Source organism: Haliaeetus albicilla, chromosome 13 (genome assembly GCF_947461875.1).
Source record: "Haliaeetus albicilla chromosome 13, bHalAlb1.1, whole genome shotgun sequence".
NCBI lineage: Eukaryota > Metazoa > Chordata > Aves > Accipitriformes > Accipitridae > Haliaeetus > Haliaeetus albicilla.
In genome coordinates, this window is record NC_091495.1 from 27,057,024 (window position 1) to 27,081,313 (window position 24,290).

General features: G+C 39.3%; 2 protein-coding genes across 6 annotated transcripts in view; one reads left to right on the top strand and one right to left on the bottom strand.

The window, feature by feature from the left end:
- CNST (consortin, connexin sorting protein) overlaps positions 1-12,417 on the bottom strand; it is a 54,008-nt gene extending 41,591 nt beyond the window's left edge. For 2 of the 5 annotated variants that reach the window (XM_069800591.1, XM_069800587.1), the window contains exons 1-2: positions 12,288-12,417; positions 10,329-10,425 (exon numbers count right to left, since the gene is read on the bottom strand). The gene's annotated coding sequence lies outside the window, so the exon portion shown is untranslated. Of the gene's footprint in view, positions 1-8,820; positions 8,982-10,328; positions 10,426-11,430; positions 11,590-12,287 lie in introns of all 5 variants that reach the window. The other 3 variants (XM_069800590.1, XM_069800589.1, XM_069800588.1) reach the window with 3 other exon arrangements.
- Positions 12,418-12,421: 4 nt separating this feature from the next.
- Positions 12,422-23,518, top strand: TFB2M (transcription factor B2, mitochondrial). The gene is made up of 8 exons (XM_069800599.1): positions 12,422-12,887; positions 13,895-13,983; positions 14,554-14,707; positions 15,110-15,258; positions 16,854-16,943; positions 19,519-19,581; positions 20,900-21,051; positions 22,483-23,518. The coding sequence occupies exons 1-8, from the start codon at positions 12,557-12,559 to the stop codon at positions 22,667-22,669; spliced, it is 1,215 nt and encodes a 404-aa protein (XP_069656700.1). The 5' UTR covers positions 12,422-12,556; the 3' UTR covers positions 22,670-23,518.
- Positions 23,519-24,290: the final 772 nt, after the last annotated feature.

The following is a 24,290-nucleotide window of genomic DNA, read 5'->3' on the forward strand; positions in this document are numbered from 1 at the left end:
TTAAGAGGCATTTGGACAATGCCTTTGATAACATGCTTTAACTTTTGGTCAGCCCTGAATTGGTCAGGCAGTTGGACTACACGATCGTTGTAGGTCCCTTCCAACTAAAATATTCTATTCTATTCCAGAAGAATAATGAATTGTACAGTAGAGACGCAAATCGTCTTTTCCTTTGGCAACCAAATAAGAGAACTGGCTTTCCTTGAGCACCAGAAAGACAAAGAAGTGAACTCTATAGGAGATACATATCTGGAGAATGCATCTGTTCATTAGAAGGATGCTCCCTAATCAAGCTGTTTTCTTTCAAAGAGAGTTAAACACAAAACAAAAGGTTAAAAGGAAGACAGAACTTTAATCAGACCAGCAAGAATCAGAACTAGAAGATATTCTTTACAGACACCCACACTACAGTAATGTTGATTTATTGATGATAACTGTTCTAAAGCATTAAAAAAACCCAACCCCAAACACCATGTTAAACTTGAAGGGTTCACTTCTTACTCTTCCTAGCATATAAAATCATAACAACTGCTGCCCTCCCCAGCTCATAGATTAAATGATACATCAAACAAAAGAGGTTGAAATAAATTGCCCAAAGCCAATGAGGAATTAGTTTTAACAGCAATAATTAAAAATCAGGATGTCCTACCACCACTCTCTTGCGTCTATGAGTAGAAAAGTTTATCCTTTCAACAGCTATCACAGGGAAATAGAAATGTGAATGCATTTGAACAAGGTGTTTCCTATTAGATTGTGCAAAAAGAGGAAAAGATGGTTTTGACAAGTGACATTTTCTATAGCGGAAGCTAACAGTTTGATAGAAAATATTAACTCATTTCCTTTTAACATGTGGCTAAGATGATAGTCCCTCTCTCGCTGAAGGGCTAGAGAGCTTCTGCAGCTAGCACAGGCCAACATTTCTTGGTTTATAGTTTGAAACTCAATACTTCTCCAAATAAAAGTAGCCCTGAAAATCTATTCCTTTCTACAGTGCTTATGACTCCTTAGAGAATGAAAATCCAGAAAGAGCTAGTTCAAAGAATGTAGAACAGTCATGATAATCTTTTAAAAGGATTCCCCCCCCCCGCAACGGATGAAACTTTTTTCCTTCCTGGTTTTCAATGTTGATACCTGCTATTCCTTTTGACCTTACTAAGGCACTAGGCAGGTACCAAAGTGAAGCTAAATCTTGTGAGGAGGAACTTTAGCTCTGTCTAAAAACACAAGTAGAAACACTTATTTATAAACAAAAATGGAATTAAAATCACCAGTGATTTGATTGTATCTAACAGACCATTAACATTCAGTTACTATATTTATTGCTTTGCCATTGAAATGAATTGTACACACAAACAACATGCTAAGAAAAAGATGTTTGTTTCTTCCTAGGCACATCTTTCCTCCCTTCACTGGTTGCTCAAAATTTAAATAAAAGCCAATATTGAGTAGACCTGTGCTGACCTCTGTTAAAAGGTGCCGATGAATGAAAGTGCTTCAGTTCCAGTTGCCACACAGATTCATGCAATTGGCATATATAATCATGGTGATTACAGCGCAAATCAAAAATATGATGGAAAATACTTGCCAAGTGGCTAAAAACCAAAGTCCGTATTGAAGGAATTAGTTGTATGTTTGTTTGCTTCAGGACAAGCAGTATGTGCATTACAGAAAAATCATGGTAGTTGCTTATATTTTAGGTCAATTTCAAATTTAAAAAGCCCATTGCTCTTCAGTGTTCTCTTTCATGTACTTCATATAATTTCAACAACTTTTTTCATTGCTCATTTTTGTGTGTGTAGAGAGCCTTTCTTCCATCTACACTTACTAAGGAAACACAACCTTAAATACAGTTGTTTGGATTGTATTCTGAAAAAAAGACAAGAACTGGGATCTCTCCTGACCTGGCACAGCTGAAATTTGAAGATGACAATAAAAAAAAAAAACAACAACCAAACCCACAAGCAACTCACTCCCTCCCCCCAACCTTCATACTAACACAGCTCTTCTATCCTGTGAAGCTGGTGGGTTCTGTGAATTTTTACTGAATATATAACATAGTATTTCATTTACTGATCTCAGAAGTATCTTACAGAACAGATCAAGATCATTACCCTATAGCTGCTGGCAAAAGGCTAAAAAGGTTCTCATTCAAAAAGTTTATGGCAAATAATTTTTTTATTCCATTTGACTGTCTTCATATAGCTCCTCTGCCAAAGACACTATATTCCCTCTCTCATTCTCATGCCATTTAATTATTCTATGTTAATTAGAGAGATTTAAATCTTTTAATTCTTTGAAAGTCAGCTTCCCCATTATATCACCTGTATTGCTGTATTCAAATTGAATGGGCATTTCAGATTAGTTCCCAGTGTTGCTTCTACTCAATCTTTTTATTGACTTTCATGATAAAACACAATAGCTATATAAAATCTGCAGTTAGAAGCAGTCCTAAGTATTTTTGAGGATTTAATTAAAAATTAATTGTAGCAATAAGTGCTCCAAAAGGAATAACGTGAAATTCACTAAGACGAACAGAACACACCGTGTCTTAAATTAAATGAAGCACATCTATATGAAACGGGGGTTAACCAGTCATTCTGTTCTGAGGAAAAGTATCTCATAGATACCAAACAGAAAACTGACCACAGGTCCAAGTGGTTTCTTTCTCCTGAGATATAATACAGAAAGTGTTACAGGCACAAGAGAATTAATTATGTCCTACCAGACACTAATCAATTACAGCTATGTATTTTTTTTTGCGCACAATACACACAAAACAAGATGTACACAAGTAAGAGAACCTAGATCATAGTAGGGTAAGAGCATTACAGAGGAAGGGACAGCACTACACGTGGTAACAATTATTCAACCTAGAAAAGGTTGCCATATAAACAACCAAACAGTCTAGAGATGTTGTGGAATCCCCATCCATTTAAAGAAGAAATTAAGCAAGTCTCAGGTTTAAGGACAGGTAAAAAATAAATAATACATAGGATCAAGGGAATTTAATTTTCTTTGTTGTTGCAGGGTTTTTGTCGTCTTTTTTTTTTGTCTTTTTTTTTTTTAATAATACAAGCAGCTTCACAAGTCCTAGAGAAAAAAAATAAAATCATGCTGCTTCTGTGAAGAGGAAATAGGATTTTTTTTAAACCATTATCTTTACAGAGTTGGTGCTTCTACCACTAGAACAAAAAAGGAAAACTGTAGAAATACTGAAATTTAAAAAGTGGCTAAACCTAACCCCTATACTTCTTAAAAAGAATAAATCTGTTGATCTTTCTGATAGCTGGTGTAAAGATACACTACAAGACCACATTTAAGTGTTAGTATCTCATTTCATATTGATAAATAGTCTTCTACAAATCAACACAAACCAATGTGAAAACTATCATGACCATACAAAATAAAAACATGCACTGCAAATTCTTATTATTGCACATTGATTTCCACATAAAAGGAAGAATGTTGATCTCATTTTATGAACAATTACATTTACTACCAAAATGAAGATGCAGCGATGGAGGGAAAACTCTAGATGACAGAGTAGCTACATGGCACTATCTAAAAACTACATACAACATCAACACCTACTATGCTGTTACAGGAGCTAATAAATAAAAAGCCCATATATTCTTTTGAGAAAGTGCGATTTCTCTGCAACTGTTTGCTGCTTCTGCTGCTGTGGAAGCCAAGATACACCTAAAGAAACCTGGAATATTTTCACCAGATTGCTTCAGAGTGCCCTTGCCTCACCACAGCCAACAGAAAAACAGACAGAAGTACTAGCTGTTGAAGATGTACTTGACCATCACACAATTTGCTGTGGAGGCAAAGAGACAGCAGATAAAGAAGATAGGCAATTCATTTAGCTATAAATATCTCACAAAGCCAGACCACTTCCAGCTAGCAGAATTCTGCTCTGCATTGTGTTTTATTTGCAACACTTAATGGTTGGAATGCTGCTGTTTCTAAAGAAAGGGAAATAAAAATATTTATGTGTATACTTCCATTATCCAACCTGACATCTCTGCAGAAAAAAATTACCATGCTGTTGTGCTGTCTTATAGTATGGACTCATTAGTAGTTCATCATTTCTCAAGATAGCCTTAGGTACAATCCCATTACTGGATAGCCTCACTATGAGAGAATCTCATTAACATCCTCCTGACTGTTCAGTTTGCTCTATGTTCGCCTTTGAAACTAGGGGTAAAAATATCTTTATACGTGTTTTCTGCTTCTGTGTCAGATACATGGATTAGGAGGTCTATCTCTTCAAATGTGTTAAGTCTGCTGTTCTCCAGAAGTATTCAGACACGGGAGTGGTTTATCTAGTTTCACTGAATTTACAAAAATGTCTGAGCATGAACACTTTGGTGGTTTGGCATTTTCTGACATTGAAATGACATTTCTCAAGTGGCAGTGTCATTTAAAGGCATGATGATCTTTACATCTATAAACAGCAGGAATAGTGAGGTTTTGAGAGGAAATTTCACATGCTATTTTCAACTTCTAAGCTTCCTAGTCATACTGCTTATTCACAGCTTTAATAAACAATGATAAACATACTGCCAGGCATAATCTACTTCCACATTTAACATTACTACAAAAATATGTTTCAGTCAGCAGCCAAATGCAAGAGGTTTGTCTGGGAACAAATAGTATCTTTTATTAGAACATACGACAGAGTTCAGATGAAAATTTCATACAAACAAGCTCTTTTTCACACTCAAAATACACAATGATCAGTCCCCCATGTGTCTGAAAAGTTTTGGGTTTCAAGCCTCACTAGGACAAATTTCACTGAATGGTATAAGAGTAGAAGAGGACCTCACCACTTGATGTGTTCTTTTTTTGTTCTTGTCTGCAGCAAAACACCAGAAGACCCCTCAGGTAAGGGTAGAAAGGCAGTATAATAGACTGTTTTAGGAAGATAGAGAACTCTCGTCACTGCAGCACTTTTATAAACAGTCTAGACAAACATTGGTCAGGAATTACCTACGAGTAACTGGTCCTGCCTTGGGATGCATGAATCTCCTTTTAAGTCTTATGAGAAGTAATTTGCCTTTTTTGATTTTTATGTTTTTCTTCTAACTGAAAACTCTCAGGTTGTAATTACACTTCAGAACATGTGTACAAATTTGATTACAAAGTATAACAAAAATTCAAAACTTCCTACTAGACAAATTTATGCATCTTTCCTAGGATGGGTACTTTTTTCTTGGGGGGGGGGGGGGGGGGGGAAGTCCTACAAATGAGTACAGACTACTTTTATGAGAACTAATCAGCTCAGCTCACTCTTATCCAAATCTTTACTTTACCAGGACCTGAGAAAGCTGATAGATCCTACCACCTCATAAGAGGTAGCTAAAAAGCGCACAATGATCTAAAATCCCTTGTGATCTCAGGTAACAACTTTAAACATATATGGAAAGGCAGAAATGACAGAAAATAGTCCCTTGAAATGGAGATGCAAGAAGGAGGCAATTATCTAAAAATTGCCCATCTGAAGAAACAAGAGTGTTCAAGACTTTCTGACAGTTGAATTTCATAGTGAGACTGAATTCCGTAATTTATACCTGAGAGATGAGCAAGTTTTATAGCCCTCATCAATACAAAGAAAATTAGCATGCTGAAAATATTCACTTAAGTCCTAAATCATATCAAGGCCAGAAGCAATCACAAATGGAATGGAAATCTGTCCATAAAATTTATGAAACAATTCTTGTTATCAAACCTGTTGGTCCAACGGAACGTTAATTAACAACAGAGCTAATTGTTAGAGCTTCAATAACTGTCATCATTAGAGAATTAGAATATCTAGCAGCTCTACCAAAACGTTGCATCAGTTGTTTTTGTATTTTAGAAGGGAACGATGGTCTCGTTTCTACATTATTCAGTGTCAGATACAAACAACTGAGATGAAATCCTTTCTTTGCTCTGAACCTTCTCCATGAAGTCAGTCAAACTGTTACATCATCTTTAATGCATTCCTGAAGTGCAAAATACTGCTTTATTTCACAGGGATGTAACAGATGAATACATTAAAAAGATTGTGAAATAGATATTGTGGTAAAGGGGACCATACATGGACTGTAAAGAGGTACAAAACAGACACTTAAATTTGATCAAGTTTTTTTACCCTTAAATGCATGAGTGAGAACTCAGTCGCGTATAAACCAGAAGGCCTATGTTAAACAAACCACAATCTCCCCAAAATTAATCACTGGTGTAACTTGATTGAAGTTGGTGAAGCTGTGACCACTTAAACCCAGTGGTGAATTTAGCCATGAGTGCTGTTTCAACTCTCCCCTTTCCAACAGGAAGTTATAAAGGTAATTCATTTCAGCTCTAATTGTGTAAACACATACTAGCTATACGAGCTGTCTCTAATAATTTATGCATACTTTTGATTAATATATCTTGGAGAGGTTTTCTGAAGCACACAGTTATCAGTTTTTCTATTAGAATTTGAATGTGTGTTTGTCATACCTGAGCCTGTAAACAGAGATCTAATTTGTTTTAGATCAGTTTTTCAGAAAACTCTTATTATCAAGACCACTTTAAGTAGTAGCTTCCATTAAAAAAAGCATTTTTCCATTGGAAAGTCCCAAATATCACAAACATTAATAAAACCTAGCATCAATACTGTAAGAGGGTAAAAACTAATTTCATTTAAAACCCAAACTAAGATAGTTTAAATTATACCAAGACAGGAGGAGATTTACAGCCTATAGAGACACTGAATGATTACTATTTCTCCTTGTACTAATGATGTCATATTTCAGTGCTAAAATAGTAGACTTTAATAGTCTTCCATGAGAAAAAGAGAAATCCACATAGGAAACTAAGCAGCTACCAAACAACAGTGGATAAAGGGTAATTTTATGTGCCAGCTGTCATAAAGTCTTCCTGGGATCAAATGTATAAGCTTTGCACTGTGAACGTCACTTTATTTTATGAAGACATGAATAAAGGAAGATGCCAAAATATTACCGAACAACTTACAAACTTGTAAGTTTCACAACAGATGCCCCCAGTTCCTTTATTTTGCCATTAGTCAACTGTAACACTGTAACAACAGAATGAACAACACCTGAACTGTGACGCAGGTCCAGCTGAAATGTTGGTCTAAAGTGGTAAGATCATTACGCCCTCTCTTTGAGGCTAAAAGCACACAAAATTCCAAGTTTTAACCATTAGAAAAAACCTCCAAAGTGTACACTCCAAACTTCCATATTATTTCAATGACATATGCATCAACTGAACCTAAAAATCTTCCTAACATGCTCATGTTATAATGATAAAACAAACACCAGGATTAGTTGTTTGTTTTTTTAAAAATCCCAAAGATATTCTGAATTAATCTCAATTTGTCCTGCAGGGTAATATTATTTTTCCAAACAAAATAAGAAAATTAAATGAATCCCATGGACAGAGAAAAGCAGTGTTAAAGCTCACATTATAAGGCTACACATTAGCAATTCAGTTTGGACAGATGGAGCAGTGTATTGGAAAAAACAGTAGAAAAAACTTCACACTCCTAGGCAATTCTGTTCCTAAAAAGCAAGCGTGCAACACACCAAAATTTGTCTACAGAAATATTTGACGCTAACATCATTTCTCCTCTACACTTCTAAGTCAGCAACACATTTTCAAAGACATCACAGTTATACTGTAAGTAGATAAATAAGTAAAAAAAGAGTAAAAAAATCTTTAGCATGACAAGCTCTTGCGCAAGATAACATTGCCAAAGCATTCAAAATAAAGACTTATAACAAGATACAGACACAAACGCAGGCTGAGTGAATTTGAGAGTCAGTAGAATGTGCTCCTCAGAATTCAACGAAGAGGAATTCCGAGAGAAGTAAACAGAAGATGCACCTATTTTAATGTTTTTACTCCTGTCCACAAGGATTTAATAGCACTTCTTTTTGCATGCACACAAAAAGTATTTGCAGTAAATTTAGTGCTGATGAAAGATGCCAGATTGATAGCCCTAGGGACTGTGTTTCTCTGTATACACAGAACAGATATAGCACAGTGAGAAAGTTTGTACCCCTGCCAAAATGCCTTACGATACACAGCTTATGCAACAGTCTTCACACTACAGAACCCTTTGCCTCTCCACTGAAAATGTCAAAAACATTGCTGCTTAGTGTTCATTATAAGGGAAAATAAGACATGGACACTGTTACTAGCATCAGTAGGGACAGAATTCAAGGCATCAGCTCATTTAAAAATGTTTATTTTTGTGCTGAATGGCTCTTTTGTCATCTGTGAACTTTGCTGCAGTGTTTGTAAGTCTGCAAAGTCAATCTGCACCTGGTGTGAAAGTGCTTTCCTATTAAACAGCATGTTATTACAACAGAAAAAATAGCAAAGGAGGAGTGGTTTAACATTTTTTTTTCCAAATAAGCTTATACTAACATACATGACCACACACCTAGTGCTCAAAAACAATCTCAAAGGAGAACTAACTTGATAGTTTCACTTAACTGGTACCTGAGCACTCACTCTCCAGTGATCTGCACAATTGATCTAGCCCACTTTTAATGGACAGTAATTCCCTATTAATCAGGTTTTCAGCACTAGGCTGGAAGCTACACTGTCACATGGAGCAGGCAGGCTTCCAAGGAACCTTGGATTCTTATTTCCCTTACTACTAATAGCTTGGCCAATAGCAAAAAAACCTCCACTCCCCACCCAGGCCCTCATCAAATCCAAGCGTCCAACCATTTTTCATTGTCAACAGATTATACCTAGAAAAGCAGTAAGTTAAGGTTTATAAAGCATATTGGCTCTAAATACAACGTTGCTGACCTCATCATAAAGACTGACTTTCACTTTGAAGGAAGATGTCCAATACAACCCACAGGCTGCAAACTTACTGGATCTCAAACCAGATGGTGGCATAGGATTAAATGCTACTTCAGTCCTTGAGACGTTTCCTTTGTGCAGGTATGGGCTTGGAGTGGGGGACACTGATGACAAGGGAATAAGACAAAAGAATGAGGCTACCTTCTGATTTTTAAAAAATAATTCTTCCTAGAGATTATTTTCCTGACAAAACAGCGCTTACAGCACTTTCGAAGAAATCTCTTACCACTCCTCCCACTATTTTCCTTGGTCACCATCCAAAGTATTACAACAAGACTAGCGAAGTATGCTGAATAAAATAAGTGAAAACAATAATTCTGTGACATCCTGCATCTCAGCAAGGCACAGAGACATTTCTGCCAATTCAAGCATATAGCAGATTATTCTATTTTCACATTGCTGAAGCTAATATATTTAAGTGATTATTTCAGCTCTTTTTCTGAACATCAGTTCTGGTTTTTTTAAGCTTTTTTTAAAGCTTAAAAGCTTTTAAAGCTTTTTAAAACTTTTTTAAAAATTCACATTAGAGGTGGTATTTGGTAACAGGTAAGCCTTTCAATATATGCATAATTAAAAAAAAAGAACAATCAATATTAATAGTAAATCTTAAATTTTACAATGAGTTAATGATAAAATGGGTTATGGCGAATAAAACAGAAACATAAAGAGTTTCTGAAACAATTATATGCTAACAAACTTAGTCTGTATTCTGAGCAAAATAGGAGTCTCTAACAACAACTATCACTAACAGGACATTAAAAATTATGAACCTGCAAATTTCCATTCACATACCTCTCGGGTTTTTTTGTGCAAGATGGGAATTCTACTGAATTTGTACTTAAAATGAAGTATGGGCATAAGAGTTTGAAAAACTGACATTAAGATGTATGTACTACTGCAATTTTCCCCCTTACTTAGAAATGCTTCTCAATATTTACTATGGCTAAGTGGTTAATACATAGCAAAATAATACTAAAAGGCTAATGCTTTAATATTAACTTAAAAATTACACTTTAAATGGAGCCAAATAAAAGTAAATGCAAAAGACATATAGAAGCAATGAGGAAAAAAAAAAAAAATCTCTTCACTGATCTTTTTGACCCATACAACTAATGAGCTCTTTTGGTTTAAGCATAGGCTGGAATCCAATCAAACAGGTAACCCTTCTGATTCCTTCTCTGATTTATTTAAAAAAAACAATAATTAGGAGGAAACAATAATTTCAGAGCACCCAACAATGCACTTAAATTACAAAGACATAAGGCTCTATGAGGTAAGACTGTAAATTCAAATATTTGCATGTGGCACTAGCTGGATTAAATTAGAAAATATATGCCACAATCAGCCATTAACTTAAAAATAACTGTTCAAATGTCCTTGAGATACACTTTAATGTATTAAACATTACATTCTGCATTGTAATTTCTAAACAAAAAATGTACAACACTTACCGTTTTCCTAAGGTTTCATCAGTTTCTCAAGGATAATGACCAGGTCAGAAAGAGGTAGTCCTTTATGCATGCAAAATTCAGTATATATCTGGCAGTTCTAGGAAAAGAAAAAAAAGAATCATAAATTTATCCTACAGGTATCTATGGTCCAATGCAGGTAAGTGCTAAGATAAAGTAAATACAAATATGAAGAAAAGTGTACCATTTCTAGTGCATAAAGAATGTCAGGGCATTTTGGCTTTACTTAGCAAACACTTCTCTGAATAATCTCAATTACTCTGAACAGCCCATTCAAAGATGACCCCAGCACTCCTGAATACTCTGACTGGCAACAAAAAATTCCCAAATTTTTTAATTAACCTTAAAAATATATGGAATACAACACACCTAACCTTTCCGTGGCCATAGCTATCAATAAACTTTGATAAGGAATGCTGAATTAGGACATTACTAAACACTTGCTTTAAGAAAACCAAGTTCTGCTTGATGTTCTAGAAGTCCAATGAATTTCTGAATTATCAGACTAATTAATGAGAGGGAAAAAGCTATTAAAAACATAAAGTCCAGTCTAAAAATGGGTTGAGGTCTATCCCATCATCCAGCTGAACAGTCTGCCCATTTCCCTTAAGGCACAGGGAAGACTATTACAGCACTCAGTGTAAAAGAGCAGAGTATTTGAAAATAAATTGCAGATATGAAGAACTGCTGCATTCAACAAGGCATTTGCAATCTTTCCTAAATTCAGCCCAGCCCCTCCTCATGCCACATGCAGATCCACCAGAGAATAGCAAAGCCACAATTTTCTGTCCCAGGTTCTGTTTAATAGAGATACGTCAAACAAAATGACTTTGTTTAGTAAGTAGGCACGTGTTAACTTCTTACTTTACAAACTGAGAAATGAGATACAAGAAATTAAGCATTTTGCACAAAATCATACGGAAAGTCTACTTTTGAGCCATTAATTTGAAGACCAGTCTGCTCCATGATTGCCAGATCACTCTTGCCTTCTGCACAAACTAGACAGGGAGCGGGGAAACACGTTTGGGAAGATTCTCTCTCCCCTTCGCCTTCGCCGGAACTCTATCACACCACGGCCACTCACCTGCCACTGACAGGTTTTAGCACAGTATCCCTGAAGGATGAACTCCAGTTTCACAGAACTTGAATACGTTTTGAAGACGATTCTAAAGTTATTTCTTGTTAAGGCATTAGGGAAATCGTTGAAAGGACATTGTCGCTGCTATTGAATTACTGGTTTTACCTAAAACGTAACTGCAAGACAGTATCGGGCAGAAAGAAGCCGAGAAGGACTGCTGTCAGAGATGGGCCGGAGCAGGATCCTGCACCTGCTGAAGGCAGCAGGGCGATACAAAGAACCGAGTCCCCAAGTGACTATTTAGCTGCAGACGCGGAGATCAAAGACTCCCGAGAAACACCCAGGCAAACCTCAAACTAAATACGTAGCTCCTGGGACTTCCACCAACACACCGAGCAGACATCCCTCCACCGGCGCGCGGCAAAACGTTTCTTGCCGGCCGAAGCCTCCCCCGCTCCTCAACGACCAACGGCCGCCACACGACATATCCCTTCGGTTTAGCCCCAGAGGTACCGCTCCGGGTGAAGGAACCGCAGCGCCGGCACCTGCCATCCCGGCTGAGGCGGGTAGAGAGCTCAGCCCGCCCTGCCTGCCCGGTACTGGCCTCCCCGCGCCGCGGCCGTTTAACCGCCGCCCGCGCGCGCTCGCTCGGTCGCCTCACGGCGGAGCTTCGCCGCCGGGCGGGCGGCGGGAGGGTGCTTGCGAGGCGGCGGGGACGGCACCCTCCCGCCGCCCGCCCGGCGGCCCTCACCCCCCGCCCCGTAGCCCCCGGCCGCGGCCGGGGCGAGCGGAAGGCGGCGGTGCGCGGCACCGAGGGAAACATCTCCCCTTCGCCTCCTGCCGATAAGCCCCCGTCAGCTCACCTCAGCTCCGTTACGGCTCGGGCGGCCGGGACCCGCCACCCGGCATGGCGTGGAGGCGAGGGGGATGGTCCTGCCGCGCCGCCGTTGCCGCAGGCTCCCGGCGGTGCAGGGCTGGCACCATAGAGAAGACGGCGGGACGAGAGACCTCCGATGATAGAGCGGAAGAGCGCTAGAGAGGCCGGGGAGAGGCGGAAGTGACGCTCCCGTTGCCGCGGCGATCGCGCGCCCGGTGCTGTCTAGCGCGGGTCGGTGGCGGCGGCGGCGCGGTGATGCTGGCAGGCCGAACCCCGCCGGGCGCTGCGGGCTGCCGCCGTCTCCTGGCGGCGGCTCTGGCGGTGGGGCTGCGGCCGCTGCTGTGCGGGCTGCGGCCGTGCTGGGCGACGGCGAAGCGGGCGGCGGGGCAGTGGCCGAGCCCGGGCCTGCGGGTGCCGGAGGCGGCGGAGGCGGAACGGCTGGTGCAGCAGGCGCAGCAGCTGCAGCGGATCAGAGCTCCGCTCCGCCGCTTCATCGCCTGCCCGCAGTTAGCGCGCACTGTGCAGCGTTGCCTGCAGGGCGGAGCCAGTCCCGGTCCCCGGCCCGTCCTGCTCGAGTGCGCGCCCGGTAAGCTGCCCCGAGGCTCCGACCGTCCTTCCTCCACCCGCCTTCCCGCTGCCCTCCGGCGGTGGGCCTCTCCGGGGCTGAGCCGTCCCCGGGGCCGCCGGGATGCGGCTCTGCTCGGCGTGCCCCAGTGACCTTGCGGGGTCAGCGTCAGCTGCCGCCCTCGCCGCCGGCGGTAATGGGCCCCAGATCCTGCTCTTCGGGGGGCCGCGGAGAGGTGGTGGTGCGGAGGGAGGGGGACGGGGCCCTTCCTCGCCCGGGATTTCGGGCGGGGGTGGCGGCTCCCTTCCGCGGCGGCGCTGCCCGGGCCCTCCGGGACGGGATCCGTGCTGGGGCGCTGCGCCGGACGCCGCCCTAGGGTCCTCCTGGGCGGGCGTTGGCGACCCGCAAGTCCGTGTGGGTGCCGCGGCACTGCGGTGTGCCTGGGGCGGGTGGCGAGGGGGTCCGTTTACGCAGAGCTTTGCGGGGAATGAGCGAGTGCTCAGCCTGGAGACTCGAGTCGCTGGTGTTAAAACTTTGCTATAGAGGTAGTAAAGATGTAAATTTCTGTCCCGGTAATATTCTTGGTTTTGTAGGTGAACTTTATCTCTTGTCAGCAAATGCATGCCTAAGACTGTGGGCCATTATGCAGCTAGCCCTCTGCAGTTACTTAATATTTTTTTACATTTCTGCAGAGGGTATTTTGCCTGTAGAGATCATACGGGTAAGGTTTCAAGGTAGATTTCAGCTGGTAGAGGAAATAGCAGTAGAAATATTTGAAACACTATATCTAACGTTCCTCCCTATCTGACTGTAATGCTGTGCTTAGTGTAATTCACTGAGCAATCTCAGACAGGCTGCATGTAAATCTTTTTTCTAACTCTTGTTTTGAAGTGTGTTTCAACAAACACAAGTTATCTCCTGTTGAAGGTGGTATGTCCCAAGTGTTGTGTTGGTAAAATCACTAAAGGAAATAACTGAAAAAAAGTGCTTTTTAAATTTTTTTTTTTTTTTTTTTTCTCCCCCTTCAGGTCCTGGAATCTTGACCCGAACTCTGCTCAATGCAGGTGTTAGAGTGGTAGCTCTGGAAAGCAGCTCAGCTTTTCTTCCAAACTTACAGGTACACTTTTGATTTGGTAGCACATTTCTAAAACTTAAAGGGGAAAAAATAAATTAACTTACAATTGTTTAATAACTATTGGATCAAAAAGGAATTAGCTAGTGATTGTTACTTGTAACATCTGAAATAACACTTAATAATAGTACGTATTGTTTGGTTTTACATTGCGTGTTCAGCAGTAGAGGTTTGGAACCAAAGACTCTCAACTGACTTAAAATGTGTATAAAAGGCATTCTGTCTGTGTATATGAAGAATTCCAGTTGCAAATCATTAAATGCAGTGGTTTGCTTAGTTGAGTATAGCTTTTTTTGCAAAACATTGCAGAACATATTACTAATTTAAGAATGTGTTTTAAAGCTCCAGTTGAACAACACAAAAATGTCAAAATGTCCTGCACAATGAAGGAAGCTATTCTTTTTATCAGCTGTAAGAAGCAGCTCTGAGATTTGACTCTTGTTAACTGGGTAACAATTTTAGGTAGTGCTTGAACATTTTTTTTGTTTGGGTTGGGTGTTTTGCAAGACAGGTTACTGCATCCAGATTTCTTCAGCTGAAACTGATTTTATTCAGTCCCTAGAGAATAGCCTGGATGGACAATTAAAGGTAATTTATGGTGACTTCTTCAGACTGGATCCTTTGGTGACTGGAACAGTGAAACCACCTGCTGTGTGTTCTGACAAACTTTTTGAAACCATGGGTGTAGCAGCAGTTCCTTGGAGGGCAGGTATGTGTATATGATCAAACATGTTACAAATACATTTGAAGGGTGCATAGGCAGTTTGGCAAAATCTTTGGGATTTCCTTGAGGTGTATATTCTATTTAATATATATGCTGGATTAATGGATGCCATTTCCTACATTTCAGCTTTATCTAGGTTCTTGATAGCTTTAAAAAACCCTTGTGGAAATATGAAATCTCAGGTATTTGCTTGCCTTTAATAAAGGTGTAGTCTAATGCAAACTGGGCTAAGCTTTGACTAAAGCTTGAATTGTATTAGATTATTGAACAACATGAGCTGACAGAGTTTCTTTTCCCAGTTGTTTGTAGTTTAGACATTAGCATTAATGAGATTGTCTAGTATATACTGCAAAATTTTAAAGATACTTTTACACACTATTGAAACAGATGTACCTCTGAAAATTTTTGGGATCTTACCACAAAAAAAGGAAAGGAACACACTTTGGAGGCTTCTTTTTGCCCTGTATGAATGCAGTTCCATATACAGATATGGAAGAGTAGAACTCAACATCTTTATAAGTGAAAAAGAGTACAAGGTATGTGTAAGAGGTTTTACAGGTAGTAAAGAATTAGTGCTTCCCAGAACACAAAAACATTTATATTGTATAGTTAATGTTTTTGCTAGTGAATTTCTTTTTTCTGGCAGAATTTTTAAGTCTTGTCTGTTTCCTACTTGTTCTCTTTATGCAGTAGTAGCACTGTCGAGAAACATTCTGTTGTCACATAACCACAAATCTTACAAATGTGAAGACTGGTCCTTGAGAAGGATATGCAGCAGCAGACTGGCTGCTTTCCATTGTAACTTGTGAAGTGCTTAAATTCTGTAAGGTGCTTTTGCAACAAAATTGCTTACTAGTTGCAGGTAATAGTCAATGAAGACTGAATTCAAAATGCCTTGTGAAGAGGACTGAGAGTTACTAAATACCATACTCAGGTGCATTGTCCTCTTGATCCACTTTTGTACGCAGTACTGAAAAAACTGAGGCAAAATATGAGTGATTTACACACCTTTTTATTAAGGTTCTGTACACTAAGGTGCAGAGCAGCTTTCTGGGTTATGCGTTCCTAATTTACGCTGTCCCAAACCTCTAGAACTGTACTTATAGTTCAAGTGTACCCCTTCTTTCTGCTAAACTGTGAGGTTCATACAGAGCCACAAACCTTTAATTACTTGAAGTAAGCAAAGACTTCCAGGTGTGCTTACACAACCTGTGTTGTGTCTAACACCCTACTGAAAAAAAATTAAAAGTCTTAAGTATATTCTTCTGTGAAATGACAGGTTGGCCCCCACTGAAATATCCACTTAAATGGTATGTTTTTAATGGCCAGATTTTTGAGTAAATAGTGGGCAGCCTATTCATTTAATGCAGTCACTGTTTTTCTTCACCAAGTTTTCTGGTTTTATTGTGAACCCTGTTAAATGAGAGTTGTATACCTAAGTAAAAGCAATTGGAACCTTCTTTTAGTGGGCACTGTTGGTTCCTTTTTGGTTTGGGGGTTGTTTTTTTTTTTTTTTTTTAGTTGATCATATGACAAGGCTCTTTAAATCTATTATAAGAAGTTAAATCTTCCTGCTACTATTTACTACTACTTGCCCTGTTTGAGAAAAACCACAAGTTTTCCTTTTTTCTTGCCCTGAGAGTTGTCCGATCTGTAACATTGATCAGGATGATGACTGCACAAGCTGTTTAATGTTCAGTGACGTCACGTGATATTTTGCTTACTCTGCCTGTGTGTCTTACTGGGAATATTATCTTATCAATGTGACCTAATAACTTTGCCCATGTTATGGTTTTTATACAAAATATGATCTGTTTCTCTTCTTTGTGAAACTTCCCTGCCTTAAAAAGGACCAGAAAGTATAAGCTGGAAATTCCTGCACAGTTCAGTTATCCAAATAACTGCTGCAAAGAAATACTTAGACTGCCATAATGTCTTCTAATCATGTGTTCTGACAAGATGTACTAAAATAGCACAAAGTATGTATTTGAGGCCTAATGTAACTTCACCTTGGAATTTTAGACTTAATTATGAATTTCTTACCACTCATTATATATATAAGGATTTTGCTTAGATAAAGAAGCAATCTTAGTTTTGCAACAAAAATGCTCTTTCTTTGCCATTTTGTTAGGTATTAACAGCAAAGCCTGGGGAAGTGAGGGCTTACCAAGCGCTTACTATACTTTGGCAAGTAGGATGTGAAATTCAGCTATTGCACATGGTAAGTTTTGTACCACCTGACATAGTCTAATGCTATGAACATGTTTTTAGAAAGGGTTTATAGTGTTTCACTATCGTAAACTAATTGAAAGCTAATTTGACATTTGAATTAGTTGGAGACCTATTGAAAACTTCTGGATGTAAAAACCTGAAACAGTCATGTTTTGTGTAAAACTTTCACTTAATCAGCATCGTTATTAACTATGATGTCAGTATTTTCATTACAAGCCGCTGTACTCAAAAACATTTATTCTCAGAAGCTGGTAGATATGAAAGAGATGTTTGTGCAACAGGTAAGTCTTTTCCATCTTGCTAAGGGTTGTGTGAGGCTAGAAGGCTGCTCTTCCAATGTGTCATAGTCTGCTCTTTTTTATGTCCTCTGCATTTTGCAATCATGTATGCTTTTGACTTCCTGAGCTGTGTTCAGTAGAATTTTTTTTTTTTTTTTAAGTCTTGGTGCCTTTATGTTCCAAGCAGGCCTGCTTCTCCTGCTAGTCAATAACTATCCTACCTTGTCAAACATGCTATGGTTTACTTCTTGAAAATTTTTTTTATGTTGCCCCCCCACCTCCATATGAGCACATGGCCATGAACTTGCACTTCATGCTTTTTAGATTTATCTTTGTGCTCTGTTTTTCAAGTAACCTACTTTCATAGTTTAAATGTTTCCCTAATCTAAAATTAAAAGTTTCTCTATCTATTGTCTTCCAAATACCTTATGCCATGAGGTATATATTAAGGTAAATATTAAGGAGTTGAAGAATAAGATGATACTTGTTGAAGATGGTCATCCGACTAATAGAGATGAAAAAAAAGCAGAGGCATTCAATGCCTTTTTTGCTTCAGTCTTTAATAATACTGATAGACCTTGGGCTGCCTGGTCCCCTGAGTCAGAAGAACACGAGTGTGGGAACAGTGACTTTCCATTTGTGGACACTGAAATTGTAAGGGACCAGCTGTATCAGCTGAATGTTCACAAGTCCATGGGGCCTGATGGGATTCATCCCAGAATACTGAAGGGGCTAGCGGATGTTATGGCAGCACCCCCCTCGATCATCTACCAAAGGTCTTGGGAGTCTGGGGAGGTCCCCGCTGGCTGGAAGCTAGCCAATGTTATTCCAATCTACAAGAAGGGTTTGAGGGAAGACCCACGGAACTACAGACCTGTTAGTCTAACCTCAGTACCTGGAAGAGTTATGGAGAAGATTATACTGGGTACTACTGAAAGGCATTTAAAGGCTAATGCAATCATCAGACACAGTCAAGATGGGTTCACAAAGGGAAAGTCCTGCTTAACTAATTTGATATTCTTCTATGATAAGATCACCTGCCTGGTGGATAAAGAGAAGGTGGTAGATATAGTTTTTCTGGATTTTAGTAAGGCTTCTGATACTGTCCCTTACAGCATCCTTCTGGACAAGCTGTCCAACTGCAGGATGAGAGGGTTCATGGTGTGCTGGGTGGAGAACTGGCTGAACAGCAGGGCTCAAAGGGCTGTAGTGAATGGGGCTACATCTGGCTCGTGACTGGTCACCAATGGTGTTCCTCAGGGTTCAATTCTAGGGCCGTTCTGTTCATTATATTTATCAACCATCTGGATGCAGGAGTTGAATGCACCATTAGCAAGTTTGCTGATGATACCAAACTGGGAGGTGCTGTTAATTCTCTTGAGGAACAAGATGCCTTGCAGAGGGATCTAGATAGATTGGAGCATTGGGCAATGACTAATGGGATGAAATTTAACAAGTCTAAATACTGGATTCTGCACCTAGGATGGAGTAATACTGGGCACAAGTATAAATTGGGAGAGGAGTGGGTGGCAAGCAGCCCTGCAGAAGGCGATATGGGGGGCTGGTTGACAGCAGGCTCAATAGGAGTCAGCAGTGTGCCCTGGCAGCCAGGGGGGCAAACCACATCCTGGGCGGGGCATCAAACACAGTACAACCAGCTGGTCAAAAGAGGTAATCATCCTGCTGTGTTCAGCGTTGGTGCAGCCTCACCTTGAATACCGTGTGCAGTTCCGGGCCCTGCAATTTAAGAAGGATGTAAAGGTCCCTGAATGCATCCAGAGGAGGGCAACAAAGCTGGTGAAAGGGCTGGAAGGAATGTCTTATGAGGAGCAGCTGAGGACTTTGTGCTTGTCTAGTTTGGAGAAAAGGAGGCTGAGGGGCAACCTCATTGCTCTCTACAGCTTCCTGAGGAAGGGAAGTGGAGAGGGAGCTGCTGATGTCTTCTCCCTGGTATCCAGTGATACGACGTGTGGGAGTGGTTCAAAGCTGCGCCAGGGGAGGCTTAGACTGGACATTAGGAAGCATTTCTTTACCAAGAGGGTGGTCAAACACTGGAACAGGCTTCCTAGAGAGGTGGTCAGTGCCCCAAGCCTGACAGTGTTTAAGAGGCATTTGGACAATGCCATTGATAACATGCTTTAACTTTTGGTCAGCCCTGAATTGGTCAGGCAGTTGGACTAGATGATCATTGTAGGTCCCTTCCAACTGAAATGTTCTGTTCCGTTCTGTTCTATTTTATTCTATTCTGTCACTTTAATTCTGTAATGTATTTGCTCCCTCCCATAGGAACCTTGGTCATCATTTGTAACTAATTTGAAAAATGGGGGACGGGCAGTACCAAAAAGCACGGTAAGATCATTGTGTGCACTTTTCTCCTTTTGGAGATGCAGCTAAACCACTTTTAATTAAAGGTTAAAATAACTTCATAACAGCATTTACACATGTATTTTTAAAGAAGTGTTCTTCTGATTAAAATTTAGAGGCAGCATGTAGATGCATCAGAAGTGGGGTGAAGAATTGCTATTAGCTTAGAAACTGAAATAAACTAGTATCTTTATTTTCTATGATGGAAAAAATGTAGTGAATAAACAGCATAAAGGGATATGAACAGGTAAAGTCTTTTTCAAAAGAAGTTACTGACAGGGTCACATCTACCTGCTTGAACAATACAAGTGTTACCACAATTAATAGCACAATCAGTACACTGCTCATTTTGATTACAGTGGTCATTCACTTGTCCAGTGTAGATTCCATGTGCTAGTTAGTTGCTGAAAAGTGTGAGTCTCAAAACCTTAAATTTGAGAAGTGGAAAAATACCTTGTATAAAGTTCTTTACTTTTCTCTTTTAGAGAAGTAATGATGTTCCTTTGTATAATATATTTCTATTTAATACCAATAATATAAAAGCATGTTTACTTAATATTTGGTTTTACCTTCCTCAGGAAACTGCTACGGTAGTATATTGAGTGTTGTCTGAGATTTTACTGCACAATATAAATGACTATAAGTGAGTCTAAGTGACTGGGTGTGCCTTACACACTTAGGTGTGTTGCTGTAAAGCCATGTAGAGAGGCATATCAGGTGGATTATGTAAGATGTATTGTGACAGCCTTAGGAGAAGTACAGATGTGAGATCTATTGGATGATATATCCATTGCTGCCGATACAGAAGCACATTCATTTCAGTTAAAAGATTCCACTCCCTCCCAATTTCATAAAATCCTCAAGTTGCAGTATTGTCTTAGTGTTACACTCAAATAATTCCATCTTTATATACAAAAGGCAGGTAGTTGAAATGATCTGATCTGATACCTTGCATAGTATAGGAATACTATAGGCCATATAATCTCTTGAGAACTCACATCAAGCCTGTATTTTCTATTTCAACTAAGAAAGTTCAGTCTTAAAAACTAAAAATAAACCCAAAGTGATAGTATGTCTGTTGTGTTTTCTATTTCCTTTCCTGTTTGAGGGGCGGGGGAGGTAAAGCATCTTCATTATAGAACAGAATTTTAACGCCTCAGCTTCCAATGAAGTCATCTTGTTAAGACTTCTAAAACTCTTTAAGAAATGTTACTGGTGGCACAGATGAAATGCTTTCTCTTAGCTAAAGACAGACACTGTCTTAAAAATGACTTCTCAGTGACTTGTTTTGTTTTTCTTGCAGTGGCTGCCAAATGACCATTTATGTTTGGTACGACTGACTCCTCAGCAAAATCTATTTACAGGAGGCTTGAATCCCACAAATTCATCTACCTTTATTTTCATGGTGAAACAGTGTCTTGCTAGACCTAAGTCTAGACTTACTGATAGATTAAAGTAAGTAAGAAAGAATTATAGTTTTTATACTTCAGAGAAATATAGGAGAATATTAAAATATGTTCTCAAAGCAGTATTTATGTGCAGCTGAAATACAGCTGCCTTTTTTTTTTAATAAATAAATTATCTACATGTAGAATAGATGATTTCATTTTTGCAACCCACAATACAACATTTTGGGGACTGTTCCTGGCCTGTATTCACAGATGATAAAAACTTGAGGTTTGACAGGAAGGTTGACAAGTATTTAGAATGTAGATGTGCAGTAATTGTCTGTACCTCCCATGGAGATGAGGTCATGTATCTACAAGAAGTTTTCATTCACTTTACAGACATAATAAAAAAGTCACCAAGAGTTTTGCAGGTATAGAAATGAAAAGCTGAAAAAGAGTTTCAGTTTATAACAGACATCAAAGTAACACTAATGAAAACAGCTGAAGGTTATCAAAGGTGGAGTGGGGATGTCCTCAAGTGGCTTTCTGTTATCTAATTAAAAAATTAGGCTTTAGATTTATTTGCCAATTATGCAACTCTCTTTAATTATTCTTTTTGGTATTACATTGGAGCTATTCACTTTGCTTTATGATCAGTAGACATCCATTTCCCATAAATAGGAAATGTCTGCAGTCTGGAAAGCATTGACTTCAGCTTCTTAATGAAAATAATTAAGATCTTTCTCATTTGCTGGTAGTAGTTTATAGAATTTAATTTCCAGGAAGAAAAAAAAAAAGCTAATAATTTCCAGTAACTCATTTAGCGAAGACAAGTGCAAAGAGCCTTAATGGTTTTCTTTCTTAAATCTCAGTGGTGGTACCTAATCTCCCCTCGATCCTTCAGTCAGGAAGTGGAGCTAACCTTGAGTGCTTCTAATGTGCATCTTCTGTGTATTTATACACCCTTTTGTTGTCTGGGAAATAGTTAATGTACATGCACATTTTTAAAAGGTCTAGCTTTCATAGCAATGATGTAGATGAGGAGACAGTGGATACATCTGTTTATATATAGAAGAAAATACCTGGGAGGTATAAGCCATACTAACTCATGCTATGCTGAATCATCCTCTTGAAGATGACCTTGGCTTTAATTTCCCAGGCATTGAAGAATAACCCCTTTGTATGCTGTAACGCCTGTTACTGACTTACGCAGTTGGGGCAGAGGAAGGAGGGAGGGCACCCACCCTCTAACGAGGAGGCTTATGTGGTTTGGTATTGTCTATGTCTGTTGGGGGCTTTATTTGGTATTTGTATGTCTTATTAGCAGAGGTTTCTTCCTGTTTGCAGTATGGATTGAAAATAACTTGTGTTGTAGGAAGATGTTAACTTCTAGAAGCTAAAAAGAGTGAAATGGACCTTCAGATACTGTTTCTTGCTCTTTAATTTTTCACAGAAAGAAATGCTCCTATGATTTTTTTTGTGTGTGTGTTTGTTTCAGTTCATGGAGCTTGGACAATGGTGGCAAATTACTGAGAGAGCTAGAAATTCCAGACAATGCTGAAACACGTAACTTATACCCAGAAGACTATAGGCGTCTTTTCGAGGCCTTGCAGAACTCTAATATGTTTGCTGAAACCTGGTTCCATGATGAAGTCTTGGACAGTATAAGGAACATAAACTTATAAATCTAAAGCTGCTGTCTTTTGGAAGATCACCTTTGCTTCTGGAAGATTACTTTGATAAGAAATGATTTAAATAAAATCGGAGATACTGCTAGCAAGATGATTTCCTGTCCAAACAGGAAAATAAATTTAGCAAGTAACAAGACCCCTTCTACACAGGATGAAAGTAACAGATTCACAGTTAATTGGTCACAGTCTTATCTAGAATGGACAAACTTGCATCTTTTCCAGGAGCATATTAGTGACCTGCTGCTTTTGGATGTACCATTTAAATGGAACTTTTTGTTACACTGCTGTATATTTACAACATTTGAAAAAAAAATAACAGACCGAATATGGTTATTTGTGTGGTTTGTATTTTAGTGCTCAGTGATTTGAATGCCCTTTCACAGATTCCCAGAATACATAGGTCTTTACAACCACTGAATCTGTTATATTTTCTCCTGACTTAAAAACCTTGCATTCTAAAGTCAACATAATATTAATAAATCAATAACAGTAGGTTAATAGAAGACAAGGTAATGAGAGTTGGGTTTTTTTCACTAAAGATTGTTACATCTCTGGAGAAAAAAGTCGTAAATTCTTTCTTTTGAAAATTCAAAAAGAACACTGGGCAGCCTGTTCTAGTTTATAATACATGAACACCTATATGCGTATAGCCTTTATCTTATTTTAGGTCTAAAAATAAAGTCACCAGAACATGCAGTGCTATATAAACAATCTGGGTGGTGGTGGTGGGGAATAATCTTACCTGCAACCTTTATCAATATGTATTGTTTAATGTGTCTTATATGTACAAAATAACTTACTTCACAACCATATACTATTAAAATTTTCTTTTTAGCCATAGTACTCCATAATGCAACCTCTTCCTAGTTTCTCTTCCTGTCTTACCATGTAACTGTTCTCTTGTTGTCTGCTAGTGCTGGCAGGCTGTACTGATTTGACGTTCTATGCTATCTCCTCTGGGAAGAGCTATGGCCAAAACCATGCTTTTTTAGCAGAGCACGAGTTAATAAAATACCTTTTTGGTAAATGCTGAGCTATTTTCAGGTTTTGGAAAACAGCAGTGACCGAAACAATGCAAACACAGAATTGTGTATCTTAAGCATAGTGTGAGGTATAGATGTGACAAGCATTCATCTCTGTTTTCTTCCTGCAGGTCTGGCTGCAGAAAAAAAGCTGACTTCGAGCAGCCTCAGTTCACTCTGCTAGCTAGGCTGCAGTTATCTGTTTAAGCTGCTGCTAAGACTTTGTAATGTTATGATGAAACTACTGGAAAGGCTGAGGTTTAATTTGCAGTCTGTCTCAGAGCATTACTGGTGTTCTGGTGTAGGTTGTGAAGATTTGAGGCTTGCTTTCTGTTTACATCCCTTACTGTTTCAGATAATTTGCATTATAGATTGACCATGAATGGCAAACTTGCATTAACAGAAGCAATTTCACTTTTTTTCAGTCTCAGTAGATGGTAACGGTCTTATCTATTGGTCTACAAGAATGCAGTGTCTCCTGGGCTGATCACTCCCCACCACCACTACCACCTTGAATCAAATACCTTGCTCTTGTTGCATCAAGATGTCTTATATCAACATACCAGGAGAAGTATTCAATGCATAAAATATAA